We start from the raw sequence: 18,945 nt of genomic DNA on the forward strand, positions 1-18,945 counted from the left end.
GGGATAACAGGGTTATCACTTACTTGTACTTCTTAAAAAAGCAAAATAATAATTTTATTGTATTCAGTGGGAAAGGAAATCCTAAGAAAAGTAGGCTGCCATGTGGCTTGATTGAGACTTTGCAGCTAGGACGGGGACCTAACATAAGAAGTATTTGTCTCAGGCTCTTCCACATAGACATACAGATGGCCCACAGCTAAGCGTTAGCCCTCAACAAAGCCCAAAAGACTTAATATTTCTTTCCTTATACATGAAGTGGTGTCTTTTTTTAGTATTGGCTTAGAGATTACGTAAGTATTTTTTAAATTTTTATTTCTTTTTAATCAGCATTACTAGTTTGTCAGTGAGCCAGACAGCTTACACCTGTAGTACCTTTTCTTCTGAAAAGCCTGCTACCTGGGAAGGCAAACTGCAGCCAGGAGCAGTGCGCCGAGAGCCCGAGGCCAGGAGATGTTGGAGGCAGTCGAGCCGCTCCAAGGTGCTGCCGGGCTGCTCACCCTGGGCCTTTCTCAGAGAAAATTAAGGTCCTAGCAAGTATATAAACAGGTGAACCTACTTTTATAAAGTGAGATAAATCTCTGTCGCCCTTTCCCTTAGGAATGTCTCCAGTTTTAAAATTTTAGTTCTTTATTTTATTTTAATCCAAACGCATTCATGTTTGAGAGCCAGGAATTAGTATTTTCCCTTGATTTTATTTCCCTCTTCCTCGTACTTTGTAAAATTCTGTGGGACAAGTAATAAATGCACATGGTGAAAAGTTCAATTCCTGCCAAAACATGATCTAGTCCAGTAAGGTGTTCTCCTCCCTTCATTTCCTTTCCCAAGAGGCAGCTGCTCTTAATAGCTTATTATCTGTCTTTGCAAAGATACTTTATATTTTCCTTTTTTAAAACACAAATATTTTACACATCATTATGTTCCTTTGTTTTTTTCCACTTGGTATATTTACCGATGGGAACAGACACTTTCTACCTTTAAGCTCTTTTCGTGGGCATTTGCCATTAACTTACGTATGGTTGCTACTGGGGACTCCCATATTACCCAGATAATATTGAGGTACAGAAGATAATTTCATTTTAGTGATTTTCACACTTTTTTAGCTTCCTCTCCTGCCCCTATGTTTAAAAAACTTTCACAGAATTCCTAATGCTGAGTATATTTTCTGTAATTCTACGCTCACCACGGGCATATAGAACCCTGGGGCCCTCCTGGGATAGGTAAGCGTCTGGCTGTCCCAGCGCTGGGTCTGTTTCTGTGTTGAGTTGTCCCTAGAGATCTGGTCAGCCTCAGGATGTCAGTTCTGTCTGGCCTTCTTTCTGTAGGTTCCATCTCCTCCTGGGCTTTCAGTGCCCGGAGGACCCTAAGTCCAGAGGACTCTCCCTGTCTGGACCTACATTCTGAGGCCGTGCTCATCAGGGCATGTCCACAGCATAGTGCCCTCAGGGATTCCGTGGACCCCACCTCGCGCTCCTGTCTGTTCGTCGGTTCTGTATTGTGATAGGAATGCCAACCATTCTACTCTCAGTATTAGCTAGTGGTTACTTGACCTATAAACATGGGGGAGGGGTGATGTGGGAGATACTTCCATTGCACCCAATTATCAGAAACATTCTGTACAAATCTCACTTTTGAAAACTATAACTTTTATTAATTTAAGAATATTACCAAAAGATCAACCCATTAGGCAGAAACAAAAATATGTATTTTATTAGTTTATAATTTTTTTAAAAAAATCTGGCTGACCTAAATAATCCTCAATGTTTCTTATGAGCCATTTCTAGCTTGATAACACTATTCCTTCAATTATAAAATTTTTTGAAACAAAAATTCAAATATGCTGAAGTGGATAGAGCCTGAACATTAGAAATAGATGATTTTTTATGGTACTGTTTAAATTTGTACAATACATTACATATCTGTAATAAAAAATATAAAATATCAGAGAAAATTCTGGATGATACTTTTATGAGGTACTGGAAAGGAAGTGATTGGGATTCCTGGTTATTTCTATGGAGAACAGTCACTTTTTTGTTCTGCAGAGTGTTGATACCACTGAAGGAAGATGTTGATAGTGAAATCCTTGAAAGAAGGGGTTGGTGGCGAGGGAAGGGTTTTATAGCTAGTAAGGAGCTTGTGTTCGTCTGTGAGACATCGGTCATTGCCTTGTCTGTAATTTTTTATCTCACTGGCTCTTCCCCCTGCAAATGTTCCCCTTCCATGTTTCATTTGAGATTTTCTTCCCATTTCATTGACCCTTTTTTCTGCTCAGTTACCTCACATCCTGCTTTCGTACTACTAACATTTGTTACTGTGTTTATTTTTCTCATGTCTATAAAGTTTCTGAAACTCTTTTTGTGTTATACTAACAAATAGTCTTCCTTGGCATGGTATTTATTAACTGAGCTAGTTTTCATATGTCAGTAGAAATTGCGTTTTAAACCTAAATACTTCTATTTGGTTTGCTTTTACAATGAAGCCATAAAGATTTCTTCCTGTTCATCTGGCTTGTAGAGAGTATTTACAAACAGTAAAGAAGAGAAACTGGCTTGTACTTAGCATCCAAGCTAATGTTGTTCATATTGTCTTATTAGAACACCTGGAGAGTGCAAGTTCTAACTCAGGTATACCAGCTGCACAGAGAGGTGAGTTCGTCTAATTGAGCAAATAGTCACCAAAGGTGTGGCATTCTGGCGTGGTGCATCAACATGCAGGCGCGGAGAAATGCACTGGGCAGTGGAATGGACGCCAAATGCGGCTTTACTGTAGTTAGAATGTGTCTCAAAAATATTAATAAAACTAATATTTAATTTTTTTAGCATTTCACAGTTTCCCAGTTTCTGAAAATAATATCTTTTTCATAATTTTATTATTATTATTTTTTTAGTTCAGTAGTAGTAAATGTTCTTTTCTTAAAAGGAGAACTTGTTAGGCTCACACCTGCTGCCCTCCCATGTGTTATCAGAAGCTTTGTTGCCAAAATCATACATGGAAAGAAAATATGGACAGAAGCCACCCTTTGGCTTTCCTGTGTGCTCATGGTAGAAAGAAGGTATTTTAGTAAAAGATAAGTCCACTAGTGATTTTTTTCATCTGTTCTTCACCATTTGACACTCATTTTTAGTTTTGATTTTAGAGTAGAAATAGGGAAGGCAATTATTCACAAAATTTGGATTGCAAGTTAAAGTCCTAAAATATAAACAGCTGAAACATTGTAAAGTAAAAAGAATGGGGGGGAAAGTTAGTTAAAACATAGTATATGGTCCTTTCACTGATATTTCTGTGAAACCCCGCTTCTGTTTTCCCTTAGAGACCACACAACTATGACATCACCAAAAACGCTCAGCCAGCTAACTGATAAATTGGTTTTGGACAAATCAGTGTCTAAAGCTTGACTCTTTACTGTCTTTCTTACCTGACTTGAAAGGGGCCATTCTTTTTCTGTATTACAGTTAAATTACGTCATCGGAAGGAGTGTTATGACGAGTAAAAGACGTCATACATATTTTTTCTTTGTTTTCTGTCTGTGTTTCCAGCAACGTCAGTTGATTACAGTTCCTTTGCAGACAGATGCAGCAGCTGGATAGAGCTCATTAAACTGAAAGCTCAGACCATAAGGCGCGGATCAATTAAGACAAGTAGGCGGATGTTTCTACCACATTATGATCTGAGAAGCATATCCCTGATTTCCCAGTGGTGAAGGCTAGACTTTTCCACGCAGTAATAACATTGCCAATCAATCATGTGTTGGAGTGTGAAAGCTGCAGACTAATAATGGTCAGTTAGCAGACGTTATTGAAGGGATTTTAGATTTATTTAAACTGTAGAATTGTGTTTTTAAAATTTTACTTTTTGTAAAGGTATTTTTAAAAGTATATAAATAGATATTATATTCTTCTAGTGGAAGGAAATTGTCAGCTCTCTTATTGAAAAGACCCTCTCCCAGGACCCAAGGTACTATCTAGCATATGACATGTGTCAGTTAACTAAGGGTGATATCAGAGGGCTAAAAGAAAGGTATTTCTGGAGAGAAAGTAGTTAACTCTTATCTCACTGTTAGAATCAAGATCATTATATGTTCTTTATCTATACTCCATGTGTTTTGGTAGATTTTGAGGCAAATGTATTCGAGTGTCAGAGTTTACAGTACATTAAAAGGGAAGGCTTTGTTCTAGAGGAAAGATCACAGGATATGGAACCAGTCAGATCTGGTTCTGAATCCTGGAAGTGCCATTCTAATAGCTGTGTGACCTTGGGCAAGTTATTTAACTTCTCTGAGCCTCAGTTTCCTCATGTTGAAAATGAGGATAATAATACCTAGAGTGCTAGGTTGTTGTAAGGATTAGATATATATATGTGTGTCTGGCTTATGGTAATTATTTGATTAGTGGTAGGTATTATTTATGTTATTTTATAAACAACTTTTAGACAGCCAAGGTCATTTTTAAGTTTTTAAAATTGTTGAGTTTGATCAAAATGGTTTGGAAAAGGAACCTATCACAACTAGTTAACATAAGGTTTATCTACAAGTTGACAATGATGAAGTCGTCTGAAAAAAGATGGAAAAAACTGGGAAATATAACAACTTTCACACTCTCTTTGTAATAATTTGTTCCCACAGCAGATAATTTTTAATTGCTCTGCCGCTTTTTCTTTTTCTTCACTTTATACCGATCATTGTATGTGTAGCCACACCGCATCAACATTTTCTTTTGCAGGAATGCCATTTTTCTTCCAAAAGAATTCCATTCCAGCATCTCCTCTGTGTTTCTCTCTCTCTTTTAATTGCATGCAGTGCATGATAATTTCCTGTCTTTCATGACATGGCTTAGCCTCACAGACAGCTGAATGTTGTCACCACTTACTTGGAGGAAACCTGGGGGCGTAACTGGGCTACTGGCATCTAATCCTGGTGCTTTCTCTTCTCTCTCCAATTTTAGCTGTGACAGTTGAAAAAGCAAGTCCAATGAGTGAAGGAAATTTCCGGAATCGCTCTGCTCCACCTTGTGCAAATTCTACAGTTGGGGTTGTTAAGATGACACCTCTTTCTTTCATTCCTGGAGCAAAAATAACTAAATATCTTGGGATAATTAACATGTTTTTTATTCGGGAAACCACTTCTCTACGTGAGGTAATTTTATGGATGTTATTTCATTATTTTTGTGAATTGAAGATATTAGTGACAAAGCTGAACAAGTTTCAGTTTTTCCCCCCAAAAGTAGCACACACATTTCCCCCCCCCCAATAACCTGTCTGAATTGATTCTAGATTAGACTTACCAAATTTCATATAATAGCTAGTATTATCATAAGACTTATGAACAAAACAGATAGAGCGCCTGACCTGATGGAATTTACAGTATAGTGGAACTGGAGTGTCGTGGACATTAAATAATTATGTAGCTACTAGTGATAATAAATAATATAAAGAGATACAACAGAGGCCATGAGAAAATATAATGTGGGAACTGGCTTTAGATTTGACAGTCAGGGAAGGTGTCTCTGAGGAAGGTCCATGCCCTCCAGGACCTAAAGAATTAGATAAGAGTTATCCTGGTAGAAAATTGGGTGACGACCCTTGGAACTTTCAGGATCAGCATGTGCAAAGACCCTGAGGCAGGAAAAGTGCTTGACACTTTCGAGAAACTGATAAAGGGCAAGTCTGACTAGAACATGGTTCAGAAAGGAAGATATGGATAGCAGGGAGGTTTTATTGTTTATATGTATCATCAATTTATTCAAGTGAGGATGGGAACAATTTGATAGGGAGAGATGTGGAAGATGGAGGAACGATTTGAATTCTTGGTCTGCCATTTACTTACTAGTCATGTGATCGTAGCTAATCATGAGCATATTACAAAGCCTTTGAGCTTCAGTTTCATCATCTGTAAAGTAAGGATAGTAATCCCTGTCATAGGCGTGTGTTCAGTAAAGGTTTGTTTGTTCATTCATGCAACAGATCCTCACAAAGGGCATTAAAATTATCCATCATATTAAGATCATTTAGGATGATTTCATATATTCTCTGACATTTTGTGTATGTTTTTGCGTAAAGCATAGTTTGATTTTCCTGTGCATTGTGTAGGAAGGAGGCGTCAGTGGTTTTCTGCACGCTTTCATCGCTGAGGTGTTCGCCATGGTGAGAGCTCATGTGGCTGCCTTGGGGGGGAACGCCGTCGTCTCCTACATAATGAAGCAGTGCGTCTTCATGGAGAATCCAAACAAGAACCAGGTAAGAGGCAGTTAAAGACCCCTGACCAGAACGGGCCAACTTCCCCCGTGGCCTTCCCACCTGCCACCCTCCCCTGCAAAAGAGATTTTCTCTGTAGAGCCCTTTGATTCTCGATGCTTAGAACACGTTCTAAAGAATATGTGCATAACCAGGGTCATACATGGGTCAGATGCTGTTTTCACGTCCCAGGTGACCAGTTATTCCAGGGTACTTTGGGAGTTTGGCTCTTCATTTACTACTCTTCATCACCTTCTTAGTGGCCTTTGGAATACAGTGCTAGCTGACTGAGGAGAGTTAAAAATGCCATCGTTTGGTTCTAACTGCCATACTGGTGAAGAGTGCGTCATGATGGGGGCACACTGTTTTGTTTTTAAATAAGTAATGTAATTCTGTTAATGGGGGCTAAATTGTATTGTTTAGCTTAAATTTTGGAATAAATTTCTTTTATTATTTTTGTTACAATAACTCATTTAAAATCGTTAAAGATTCCCTTAAAAATTAAATGACCGTCATGATGTTTTTTTTGGTTTACTTTCTTGTGAATTGCCTTCTTGTCCTTTGCTCATTTTTCTGTTGGGTTGTCTATTTTTTCTCTAATGACAGTGGTTCCCCTAGCATAACAGAAGAGTCTGAGCATATTGTTGACTCAGTGACCGAACATGCCCTGTTGTTCTTACAGGCACAGTGTCTTATAAATGTCAGTGGTGATGCAGTGGTTTTTGTCCGTGAATCTGAATTAGAAGTGGTATCAACTCAGCAACCACCTGCCAACTGCCAGTCGTCGTGTCCAGGAGGAGAAGTCACAACCTGAAGCGAATTAGAAAGAAAGCTCCGCTAAATAAGATGTATCGTTCTCCATCGTTTTGTCATTATCTTCCTAGGCTTTTTAAAAATTGAACTTAATCTGAGATAATTAAAAAAGAATTGGTACATTATGTGTAGATTTGATTTGTCTAGAATCTCTTGGAGTCATGAGAATTTCCTAATCTTGACATTTTGTTTGCCAAGCCTAGAGAGACAGGCCCCATGGAATCCTGACCCTTTAGTAAGTTAAGTTTCTCAGAGAACTGTAGCAAAGGTGGAAGATATTTGTAATTTATGTTGATTTTAGTAAAATCATAATTTACAAAATGAAATGGGGAGATCATCAGGATAGTTACCCTAGTGTAACTGAGAAAAGCTAAGCAGCAAATTTACAAGTTTAATGAAGAAATAGTCTGATTTGAGGGATGTGTGGGAAAAGGGAGAAAAGTTCTCAGAAAACTATGTGGTTTCTTAATATGTTTTATTTTAATGAGGAATTTGGTCACAACTGAAAGGGAGCAGTGCTTGAGCTGTCTTTTAAAAAGAAGTTAAAATTCTGCAGCTTGTATCCATAATATGTCTTCGCTACTGTAAAAGAAGACAGATTTATCAGTGCCGGTGTCCTTTTATTGAAAATTTAATTATATCTCTGAGCAAGGAGGGAAAAAAATTACTATATAACTTCATAAGTGTCCAATTTCAGTTGGTGCTTAATTTGTCTAGAAGAGGCTTGGCTTCAACAGGGAAGAAAAGTCCATGAACTTTGTTGAAATAATTAAAATATAATTGATCTAATAGGAACGTAAAATTATTTTCTAATAAAGTTGTAATGCACTTCTACCAAATAGGATTTTAGTAATGTCTTAGGGACTTTTGATGAAGAGTTAGACTGTATTTGGCATAGAACTTGGAAATGTAACTTGAATGTAAATATGCTGCAAAGTGTTGAATGTATACATAGGAATACTTTTTCTGTCAATGCCAAATACCTGTTACAGATGAACCTTAAAAAGTACGTTCTTCCTTTGCACAGTGAACTTTCTTTATAAAACTCATGATTTTGCTCTTCCAGGATGACAAACTGCCCTAAGGATGAGGAGTCATTTTCTTGTTATCACAGGTGTCAATATTTTTCTGTATTTTGTTTATAATTTTATTTTTTAAATAAAAATTTATAAGGATAAACTGGAATATTCCTCAATCTCTTTTTTTGCCTCCTTGGTACAGTACCGTCAGTAGTCAGGAATCACTTTGCATGTGATCGTCTCCATTCATTCTTCTGTTCTTAGTTTTGGGAGAAAACATATGTAATTGTGGAACTCTGTGTCTTTGGTAGGTAGGTATTTATTCAACAACTATTTGTCAAAGGCCTATAGAACCCAGGGTGTAGTTTTAGACAGTAAAACACACCTAAGTTCCTGCTCTCATGGAGCTTATTTTCATGAGCTACACAAGAAAATAATTTACAAAATGTGACATATAGCCCTATAATGGTTGCTAAGGTTTATTGGATACTTACTATGTACCAGGCAATCTAATAAATATATTTTTGTATTAACCTTCTATAGAAACCCCATGAGGTAGGTACTGTTGTTAAGCTGAGAGTTTATGTGATTCACCCAAAGACACAATAAGTAGTGGAGTCAAGATTCAAGCACCGGCAATCTGGCTCTGGTAGCTACACTGTTAAGTGAGAAAATGTTTGTAGCTTGGAATGAGGGTAGCTTGGAAGCTTCCCAAAGGAATAATAATAGTTAAAACTCAGTCTGGAAAAATAGGCAGGTCACTGAAATTGACTCTTTGTTCATAGTTTTATTCATTCATCCATCCAGCTGCTATTTTATGATTCCCCCGTATATTTAAGATTCCTTCCTACCCAGGGGAGTAATTAGAGAACTGTCGCTAATTAAGTACCTGTTTAGTGTCATATCCTATGCATATACATTATTATTAATCCTTAAAATATAAAACTAGATGAGTGGTGGCCGGCTGGGCATAACTCAGCGATTGAGCGTTGGCCTAGGATCCAGGGAGTTGTGGTTTGATTCCCAGTTGGGGCACATACCTGGGTTGCGGGCTCGATCCCCAGTTGAGGGCGTGCGGGAGGCAGCCGATCAATCACTCTCATCGTTGACATTTTTCTCTCTCTCTCCCTCTCCCTTCCTCTCTCTGAAATCAATAAAGATATATTTGGAAAATAACAACAAAAACTAGATGAGTGGCATTCTCCACTTTGGTATGAACAATTGTATACTCAACAGAGGCCCAGGCTGATTTCTAGGAAAGCTGGAGTTTCCTTAGCCACTCAAGGTTTGCTGTCTGACTGTTCACATGAACCCGTTAGCGCCTGTGGGCTGCCTTAGTACAGTCAGCTCACACGAAGATTGGCTCCTTCCAGGAAAGCTACTGTTACCTTGTGTCTCAAGAGCTGCTGCTGTTTCCCTCTGTGTGGACTCTCTTAGAGACAGGATCATTTTAAACAGACTCTCCTGGAAATACAGAGGCAACTTACAATAATTGCAGCATGTTTCATCTCATTCATTCTTCATTGCTGCTCCAAAGGTAAACCATACAATTTAACCAATATTTTTTTAGGTTTGCTACACTCACTGTCCCACTTCCTCCACTTCCTACTCTTTCATAATCCATTACCCTCTGGCTTCCATCTCCCGATCTGCCCCTGAATGTGAACATGCCACGGATACGAGTATTGGATTGCAGTATTGGATAGTTGGCAAGCTTATTTTTCCCCCATTGATTCTTAGAGAAGAAAGGGAGGAGGGAAGGTGGAGGAGGGGACGAAGAAGAAAACAGAACACAGTTATAAAGAATAAAATGGCATTAAATACCTACCTATCAATAATCACTTAAAATGTAAGTGGCTTAAATGCTCCAATTGAAAGACATAGAGCAGCTGAATGGATAAGAAAATAAGACCCATATATATGCTGTCTATGAGAGACCCAACTCAGAACGAAAGATTACACAGACTAAAAGTCAAAGGGTGGCCCTGGCCGTGGGGCTCTGTTGGTTGGAGCATCATCCGTACACCAAAAGGTGGCAGGTTCAATTCCTGGTCAGGCACATACCTAGGTTGCAGGTTTGTCCCTGGTCGGGGTGAGTACAGGAGGCAACCCATCAATGTTTCTCTCTCACATCAGTGTTTCTCCCTCCCTTCCTCTCTCTCTCAAACCAATAAACATATCCTTGGGTGAGAATAAAAAGAAAAGTAAAGGGATAGAAAAGGTACTTCATGCAAATGGACTGGAAAAAACCTCGGGCAGCAATACCTGTATCTGACAAAACAGACTTTAAAACAAAAGCTATAATAAGAGACAAAGAAGGACACTACATAAAATTGTTATAAATTTAAACTCTAGAGATATATAGTTACCATATAGTTACTCTACTTATGGTGATAGCGAATGTGAAACGCTTCCAAAAACTCAGAGTAAAAATAGTCTTACCTCTTTTACTTTTTCAATTAATTTTTGAAATGCCCACCGAACTAATTAGCAGAAATCCAGAATCTCTCGCCTTTGAGGTCATCGCCACTTAAAATTGTCCAAAAACTAGGTGCTCAGTGCAGTCCCCAGAAGTTAAGTTCCGCTTCCACACCCAAGCTGTGACAACACAGGAACCTCTTTGGTACGCTGTTGCATTTGCTTCTCACTGCCACAGGGCGTCGCTGTTGGAATGGGTTCTGCACAGTAAGACCCTAGATGTTGGTCTTCAGCAGTGATGCCCAAAGCTGGCCAAGACTCCTACACAGGTTTCCAGGATTCTTTAGCAGGTAGTCTTATTTTCTCTGAGCCTACTCCATCCAAAGAAATCTGAAAGTTTTGGGTCTTAGTGTTCAACTTAATTGTCAGCTGAGTTGTGACAAAATAATTCTAGTTTTCTTATGTTTTTCTCTAGTTTTCTCATTTTAGAATAGTTTGTTAATTTTTATATGAAAAACTGCTGGTATTTTTAAAAAATTGACGTTGTGTTGAAATGTAGATAAATTTAGGGAGCATTCACAGCTTAATATTGAGTCTTCCAATCCATGAATATGCTTCTCTATGTCTTGCTTGATTTATTTCATCAATATTTTGTAGTTTTCAGTACACAAATCTTTTTTGGGGGAGGGGGGATTTATACCTAAGTACTTCATGTTTTTTGGTCCTATTATAAGTGGGTACTGTTTTAATTTTAATTTTCAGTAGTTATTAATTTTTACTGTATACAAATACAATTATTTTTTACCTTGATCTTGTGTCCTGCAGGCACATATTGATTCCAGGAGGGTTTCTTTGGTGATTTGGAAGAAGTTTGTTTTTGTTTTTGTTTTTTTAATTTATCTTTATTGTTGAAAGTATTACAGGTGTCCCATTTTCCCCCCCAATTGACCCCCTCCACCTCGCTCCCCCCCCTCCCCAGACCTTCACCCCCTCTGTGTCCATGGGTTATGCATATATGCATATAACTTCTTTGATTAATCTCTTCCCACCTTCCACCCCCCTTCCCTCTTCCCTCTGAAATATGATTGTCTGTTACATGTGTCAATGTCTCTGGATCTATTTAGTTCATCAGATTCTTTTGTTCATTAGCTTCTTCTTAAAGAAGACCCTTCAACATTTCCTGTAGTGCTGGTCTGGTGGTGATGAACTCCTTTAGCTTTTCCTTGTCTGAGAAGCTCTTTATCTGACCTTCAGTTCTAAATGATAGCTTTGCTGGGTAGAGTAATCTTGGTTGTAGTTCCATGTTTTTCATCACTTTGAATATTTCTTGCCACTCCCTTCTCTCCTGCAAAGTTTCTGTTGAGAAATCAGCTGACAGCCGTATGGGTGCTCCCTTGTAGGTAACTAACTGCTTTTCTCTTTCTGCTTTTAAGATTCTCTCTTTGTCTTTAACCTTTGGCATTTTAATTATGATGTGTCTTTCTGTGGGCCTCTTTGGGTTCCTCTTGTTTGGGACCCTCTGTGCTTCCTGAACTTGTAAGTCTATTTCTTTCCCCAGGTAGGGGAAGTATTCTGTAATTAATTTTTCAAATAGGTTTTCAATTTCTTGCTCTCTTTCCTCTCCTCTGGCATCATAATAATATGAATGTTGGGCCTCTTGAAGTTGTCCCGGAGGCTCCTTATGCTATCTTCATATTTCTGGATTCTTTTTTCTTTTTGCTCTTCTGGTTGAGTGTTTTTTGTTTCTTCATGTTCCAAATTGCTCATTTGATTCTCAGTGTCCTCTGCTCTACTATTGATTCCCTGTAAATTATTCTTCATTTCAGTTCGTGTAGCCTTCATTTCAAATTGGTACTTTATTATACCGTCGATTTTCTCAATTTTCGTTATACTCTTACTAATATCCTTGAGCATCCTTATAACCATTATTCTGAACTCTGTATCTGTTAGCTTGCTTGGATCTATTTCATTTAGTTCCTTTTCTAGAGATTTCTTCTGTTCTTTCCTTTGTGACATGTTTCTTTGCCTCTGCATTTTGGCTGCTTCCAGGTGTTTGTTTCTATGTATTAGGTAGAGCTGCTATGTCTCCTGGAATTTGTAGAGTGGCTTTGTGTAGGTGTCCTGTAGGGTCCAGTGGCTCAGCCTCCCCAGTGACCTGAGCTAGGCCTTCTAGGTGCTCCCCTGTGTGGGCTGTGTGCACTGTCCTGTTGTAGTTGAGCCTTGGTTGCTGTTGGCATCACTGGGAGGAATTGTCCCCCAGGCCAATCAGCTGTGAGGACCAGCTGCAACTACAGCCAAAGAGCTGCTGTGCTGGAGACACCCCTGTGGAGCAGGATTTACTTCAGTGGAGCTTTGGTGTTCACCAAGTGTGCCCCTTGAGTGTGTCACTCGTGGATGTGGTAGGGTTGTAATCCAGTGTGGTCGAGTCTGACCACCAGGTGCACTGTCTCTGGGGCCTCCCGGGAGGTGCAAAGTCAGCCTGTGTCAGTGCCTTGCCCAGGGCCACCCAGCATGAGCTACACAGCAAACCGTAGTTGGCTGCTGCTTGTGCTGGGCTTGGAGGTGCTCAGGAGAGGCCAAGCTATGAGCCAATGCAGCTGCCGCTAGTGCCAGGCCTGGGGCCGCTTATCAAGCTGTATGGGGCAGCTGCTGCTTGTTTGAGAGATTTTAGGAAAGTCCTGAGCATGAGGCTCAAGAGGCCACTTGCACAGAAAAGCCCCTGGAAATGGCCCGGATGAGCTGCAGGTGGGGAGGGGCGGGGCCTCCGGGAATCACGGGGCGGGGCCAAAGGTGCGAGTCAGGTGCTGGCGATTCAAACATGGCGCCTGCCTGCCGGCTGTGTGCGGGGAGGACTCGCCACAGGAGCCATGGCCTCTGCCAGCCCTTCTGCCCGGAAGGAAGCCGCCCCTCCACCTCTCGCCCGGATCTCAGGCAGGTTAGTTCCTCCCCGAGTGTCCCGGGTCCCTTCAGGCTGCTGCCCGGCGCTGGGCTCAGAGGGAGCGTCCGAGTGAGTCGGTGCCGGGCCCTTTAGAGGAGCTGCTGGGGCTCCCGCAGCCTCCGAGACCCTCAGGGACAGTCCCGCTGGTTTCACAGCCCGGAGTTGTGGGGACATCTCTTCCCGGCCCTGGAGCCCTGGGCTGGGGGCTGCTGTGGGGCTGGGACCCCTCCCTCCTCCCTCCTCCGGGAAACCTCTGCCACAGGGATTCCCTCCTGGGTTTACCCCGCGGCACCGGGTGTGGGCCCGGGGCCGCGTCTCGGCGATTCAGCTCCGATCCTTCCCGGTCTCCGCCCCTCCTCCCGGTCTCGATGCTCCTTCAGCTCCCTGGTTGTGGGGCTTCTGTGCAGCCAGATCTCAGGAGGCTCTGAGTGACGGTGGTTCTGATTTTAGTTGTGATGTTGATGTGGTTGCGGGAGGCGGCGGGTGCAGCTGTGACCTACACACCATCCTGTTTTCTCCTCTGGGAGAAGTTTTATGTAAACAATCATTGTAATAATTGTGCATAGGGACAGTTTTACTTCTTCCTTTACAATCTGGATGACTTTTATTTTTATTTTTCCTTACTAAATTGGCCTTATTAATAAAAACCTTATTAAATATTATGTACAACATAGAGTAGTAGGAGTGGACATCCCAGCTCTGTTCCAGATCTCAAGGGGAGGACTTTCAGTCTTTCACCATTAAGTAGTATGTTATCTGTGGTTTTTCAAAGACACTCTTGGTGATTTTTTAATTCTCAGTTCACCACAAAAAATATGTATCTGGAAAATCCCTAAATATTTGAAAGTACGCCATTAACCAAAGAGGAAGGTAAAAAGAAAATGATAAAATATTTTGAATTTAATGAAAATAACATGTTAGAAATTGGGCATCCTATTAAAGGACCCTGTTAGTGCATAGAGGGAATTGCAACACCTTAAATGCTTACATTAGAAACGAAGAAAGGCCTCAAGTCAATGACCTAAGCTTCCACTCTGGGGAAAAATTATTTCTGTTTTTGCCTGGCCACTCTCAGTTTTATTCAATGGGCCTCCTCAGAATTTAAATTGATCAGTCCTCTAATTCTCTACTTTGAGATAAAGTACTCAGCCATTATTGGTTCCCAGTGTGTGTGTGTGTGTGTGTGTGTGTGTGTATAAAATATTTATTGGTCTGTAAGGTTTTCCTCCACACATTGGCACAAACACTTCATTTGCAAAAATGGTTCTCCTGGTGGAAATGAAAGCTGAAGCATCAGTTCGTAATGTGTGGGAGGAGGTGGGAAGCAGCTGGGCTCAGCTGGCTGGTTGCTGTTGGTCCTCTTGGGCATTTTCCAGAAAGGCCTTTCACATTTACTCTCCTCATGTTCCAGAGGCACGAACCTAAGTAAGGGGTTGCCACTTAATGGTCCCAACTAGAGACCAATTTCCTCTGATACTCAATGGGATGGAATAGGTATCACCTTACCCTCAAATTTTAGGTATTAAACTACTAATAACCAGTTTACATCGCTTTTATATTGCTTCAGCTGATCTGGGCATGTTAAGAAGTGTTCCACCACCACCAGCACACTGATTGTCCTTAATAAGGGAACAGGAAATATTTATTACATGTAAAATGAATAAAAGCTTTTATTTCTTCCTTTAAAACATCAAAATGCTATTATTGGTTAGGGTCCAAGATAAGATTTTAAGCATAAAGCTGTTTAAGCTAAACCAGTTAATTCTCTCAGCGTTTACGTAGCCCTAATAGCTTGTTATCATTTTAGCATCAGAAGCTTTAACGTATCCTGGGAGTTACCTTGCATGTCTTTTAAATTAACACTATATTGTTCTTTGATCCCAACATTTTAGGATGTTTTTAAACTTCATTACTTCTTTTGTAGGCTTGTTTTTGGAATCACAGCCTGATACCTTAAAACTGAGGTTACTGGCCAGGAACCTTTTAGATGATGCTTTTATAAACATCCTGGTTTTAAATACCTGCTCTCTAAACAACAGTCAATCAGGAAAAGAATAAAACGCCAGTCGGGTCAATTATCCCTTTACTGAAACTCAAAATTGATGCCTTCAGGTCTGATGCGGGTTTTGTCTGATCATTTAAACCTTTGGGACAGTTTTGATGAGTAAGAAAGTTGACACTAAACCTTCCTTCCTTCTTTCCCTTCCCTCCTCCTCTTCCTCATCTTCCTCCTCCTCTTCCTCTTCTTCCTCCTCCTCTTCCTCATCTTCCTCCTCCTCCTCATCTTCCTCCTCCTCCTCCTCCTTCTTGCATTTCACAGGGATTTTCAAGATTCTTCCTCCCAGTGTCACTTATCGCATCAAAAGTTGGATGTGTTTTGCTGCATCAAGTACCACCCGTCTAAGGTAGTTATGTTTCCACTCAAAGTGCCCATATACAGGGTAGTTTGCTCTGTCGTCACATTCACTTTGAAACAAAAATGTGCCACCAGAGTGAAGTGAAGAACTGTAGATAGGCTCTGCCACGATAATGGCATCGCCAGGCTGCTGAGGTGTGTTGGGCAGAGCTGTATCCAGGAGATTCTCCTCGTCTGGCTCTTGTCCTGTCCTGTATTATTACTTCTTCAGCCTAAAGTCACCTCCACGAGGTGAGAAACTCAATTATCTAAAGAAGCCCCTCAGCCCCTCACTGTCATATCACCTAGTTCTAATTCCCTACACAGCCCTTATCACTCACTGCTTGATATTTTGTTTGTTTCCTTTGATTACCCTCCTAGAATTGGAGCTTCAGAGACTTTATCCACTTTTGTTCATTGCTGAATATCCAGCATTTAGAAGAGAATGGGACATATCCCATCGAATCTAAGATCACCTCAATTGTAGGCTAAACCATCATTTTATGTATGTATAATTTTTTTTAATGCCACCATTCAAGCTATGGGACAATGCCTTCTTGTCATTTTAGACTCTTAATTTATGGAAAAGCTCTTTTAGATTCCTTTAGCAAGAACATAGATTTATCGTATATCTTACTGTGCACTCTAAAAATAAAAATATAAGCAAAATGAATTGGTTAAGCAATTCCCAAAACAATTTTTCACTCAGAGTCCAACTCTTCAGTATCAATTTTCAATGAAAAGTTGCCAATAAACACTATTTTCCATACAATGTCATTGTCCCACCAAGAGCATTGGTGAAGCAATATTTCTTAAAAGATTGCTCCATTATTGTCTTTTAGGTTTCCCCCAGATGGTGATATTCTCTCTGCAGGTTTTGATGTGCATGGGCAGTCAGTGCCCAGTGGGCAGCAACTCTAGGACTCACTCTGATTTCAGAGATGTCAAAATATGAAATATTATACATCTGAAAGGCACAAAACTAGGGTTGTAGGTACTCAATAAATAAATCATTTTTGAATTCTTGAATAAATGGCGTCACCTCTGTGTCCTCCAGCAAGCCATTTTATTCCTTGAGCTTTTTCTCATCTAGAAAATCAAGAGGTTAAACTAGAAGCCTGTAAAATCCTTTCTTGCTAAAAGAAAAAAAAATCATAGGTGTTTTGTAAGTGGCTGAAGTTTTATAAATGCAAGGCAATGCCATTTTAGTGAACTCTTAAAAAAATACTCTGTCCAATCTACTCTTCAAGGGCCCAAGTCAAACAGTAAAAATCCCACCCAGCTATTCTTTCAGATAATTGATGAGCAGTGCCAGAGCTCTGATCAGAAAATGTAAGTTATGTAAAGTGTGGGGATTTTTGCCACACTTAGCTGGCCCCTTTCTCTCCCTGGTTGTTGCTGATTAGTATACATCCCACAGAGCACTGCCTTTAGAGAGAGAAAAACTAATAAATGAGAGCATTTACAAGCAGGAAGGAATGTATGCTTAGCCATTACATGACTCAGTTCTAAGGATGTAGGGACTCTGTCCAAGTTAGAATTTGGAGGCACCAAGCAGAGACCAGGCCCCTGTTTGCAGCCATGGTGGACTCTCTAGCCAACATGGGAACATTTGGCCTGGCTACAGGTGAACCTATGGGCAAATGTTAAAAATTCTTGGTTGTTGCTCAGCCAGCATGGCTCAGTGGTTGAACATCGACCTATGATCCAGGAGATCACAGTTCGATTCCTCATCAGGGCACATGCCTGGGTTTCAGGCTTGATCGCCAGCAGGGAGCGTGCAGGAGGCAGCCGATCAATGACCCTCTTTCATTGATGTTTATCTCTCTCTCCCTCTCCCTTCCTCTCTCTGAAATCAATTAATTAAAAAAAAAATTCTTGGTTGTCAAGTACACAGCCCTCAGGGTCCTGCATGTCCAGATGTGGCTGAATTGCCACTTTGTAAATACAGAACTGCTCCTTTATAAGCCTGAAATCAATGCCTGTGAGTTTGAGGAACACGTCCATGATCCACCAGACAACCTGTATATATGCACATCATCCAGCTGAAAATGGCTCAAGAGCCCGCCCAAGGTGGCTACCTACACAGTGAATCTCTATGGCCTGAAACTTGTTATACATCTCACTGTGTTTCCAGAGGTCGTGTCTTGGATACAATGACCTCCTGCACATCAGTGACAAATTGGGATTGGTTTCTACTTTGATTCTTCTATTACTGAAAGTATCTGATTCTTTTGTAATTAATTGCTTCCTGCCTGTTTCTTCGATTATGAGACGTTCCCCCAGAGAACTGAAGAAGAGCAATGGAGCGAATTATTTACTAAATCCCATCCTAGATCAAGTAAGTTATCATAGTTCGATGCCTCAGGAAACATCCCGTTTGGCTACATGACACAGAGAGAAGCTGTCCTAAACTTCCCTCACAGACTGCTTCATATACTTGGCACGATGCTAACGTTTCACACTGGTGTGGGAATCTTCTCCCTCCCGGCATAACTTGAGTTTTCACTTCTAGGTCAGGATCAAAGAAGAATCAGAAAGCAATCCATTTTATTTATTTACTTATTTTTATTGTTGAGAGTATTACAGATATCTCCCATTCCCCATCCCCCTTTGCCCTCCTCCACCCGGCTAGTCCGTTTCAAAATTTAAAGACCACCATATCCTGCCATTATAAATGCATTACATTTACTAAAAGTTGCTAAATAACCTGCCAATTTTTTTGATATTATAATCAAAGGTACTTTGTTATTGGTATTTTTGCAGCCACTGAAAATGTCATGCAATTATATTAAGAATATATTTTCTCCTCTGGAACAGCAAAGCCCAGAGGTTCAGACTAATGGTCATGCTCTTCCAGATATATTATTCATTGTAAAGTAGACTCCCACATTATGGAAAACTAATTACCTGTCACATTTCCAAAATCCTACATTGTGGAAAACTAATTATCTGTCACATTTTGAACCACACGTATGCTGTTTTATAGTAGGAACATTTGGAACAATCTTTCACTCCTGGTCAATTGTGTGTGTGTGTGTGTGTGTGTGTTTTAATAGTAAAGGCACTGAACATTTTTTGGTAAATGTTAAAATATAAGAAAAATAACAAATTGGAGAAATTTGACTAACAAAGAA

General features: G+C 40.2%; 1 protein-coding gene across 10 annotated transcripts in view; it reads left to right on the forward strand.

Annotated features, from left to right (window-relative positions):
* C2CD5 (C2 calcium dependent domain containing 5) overlaps window positions 1-8,217 on the forward strand; it is an 87,982-nt gene extending 79,765 nt beyond the window's left edge. For 3 of the 10 annotated variants that reach the window (XM_087814764.1, XM_087814762.1, XM_087814763.1), the window contains 5 exons: window positions 2,592-2,642; window positions 3,534-3,635; window positions 4,938-5,128; window positions 6,082-6,228; window positions 6,908-8,217. In XM_087814764.1, coding sequence (XP_087670890.1) covers window positions 2,592-2,642; window positions 3,534-3,635; window positions 4,938-5,128; window positions 6,082-6,228; window positions 6,908-7,039 — 623 coding nt within the window. In that variant the 3' untranslated portion in view covers window positions 7,040-8,217. The other 7 variants (XM_087814766.1, XM_087814759.1, XM_087814761.1 and 4 more) reach the window with 4 other exon arrangements.
* Window positions 8,218-18,945: the final 10,728 nt, after the last annotated feature.

The sequence above is a fragment of the Miniopterus natalensis genome, chromosome 2, assembly GCF_054644295.1.
Source record: "Miniopterus natalensis isolate mMinNat1 chromosome 2, mMinNat1.hap1, whole genome shotgun sequence".
NCBI lineage: Eukaryota > Metazoa > Chordata > Mammalia > Chiroptera > Miniopteridae > Miniopterus > Miniopterus natalensis.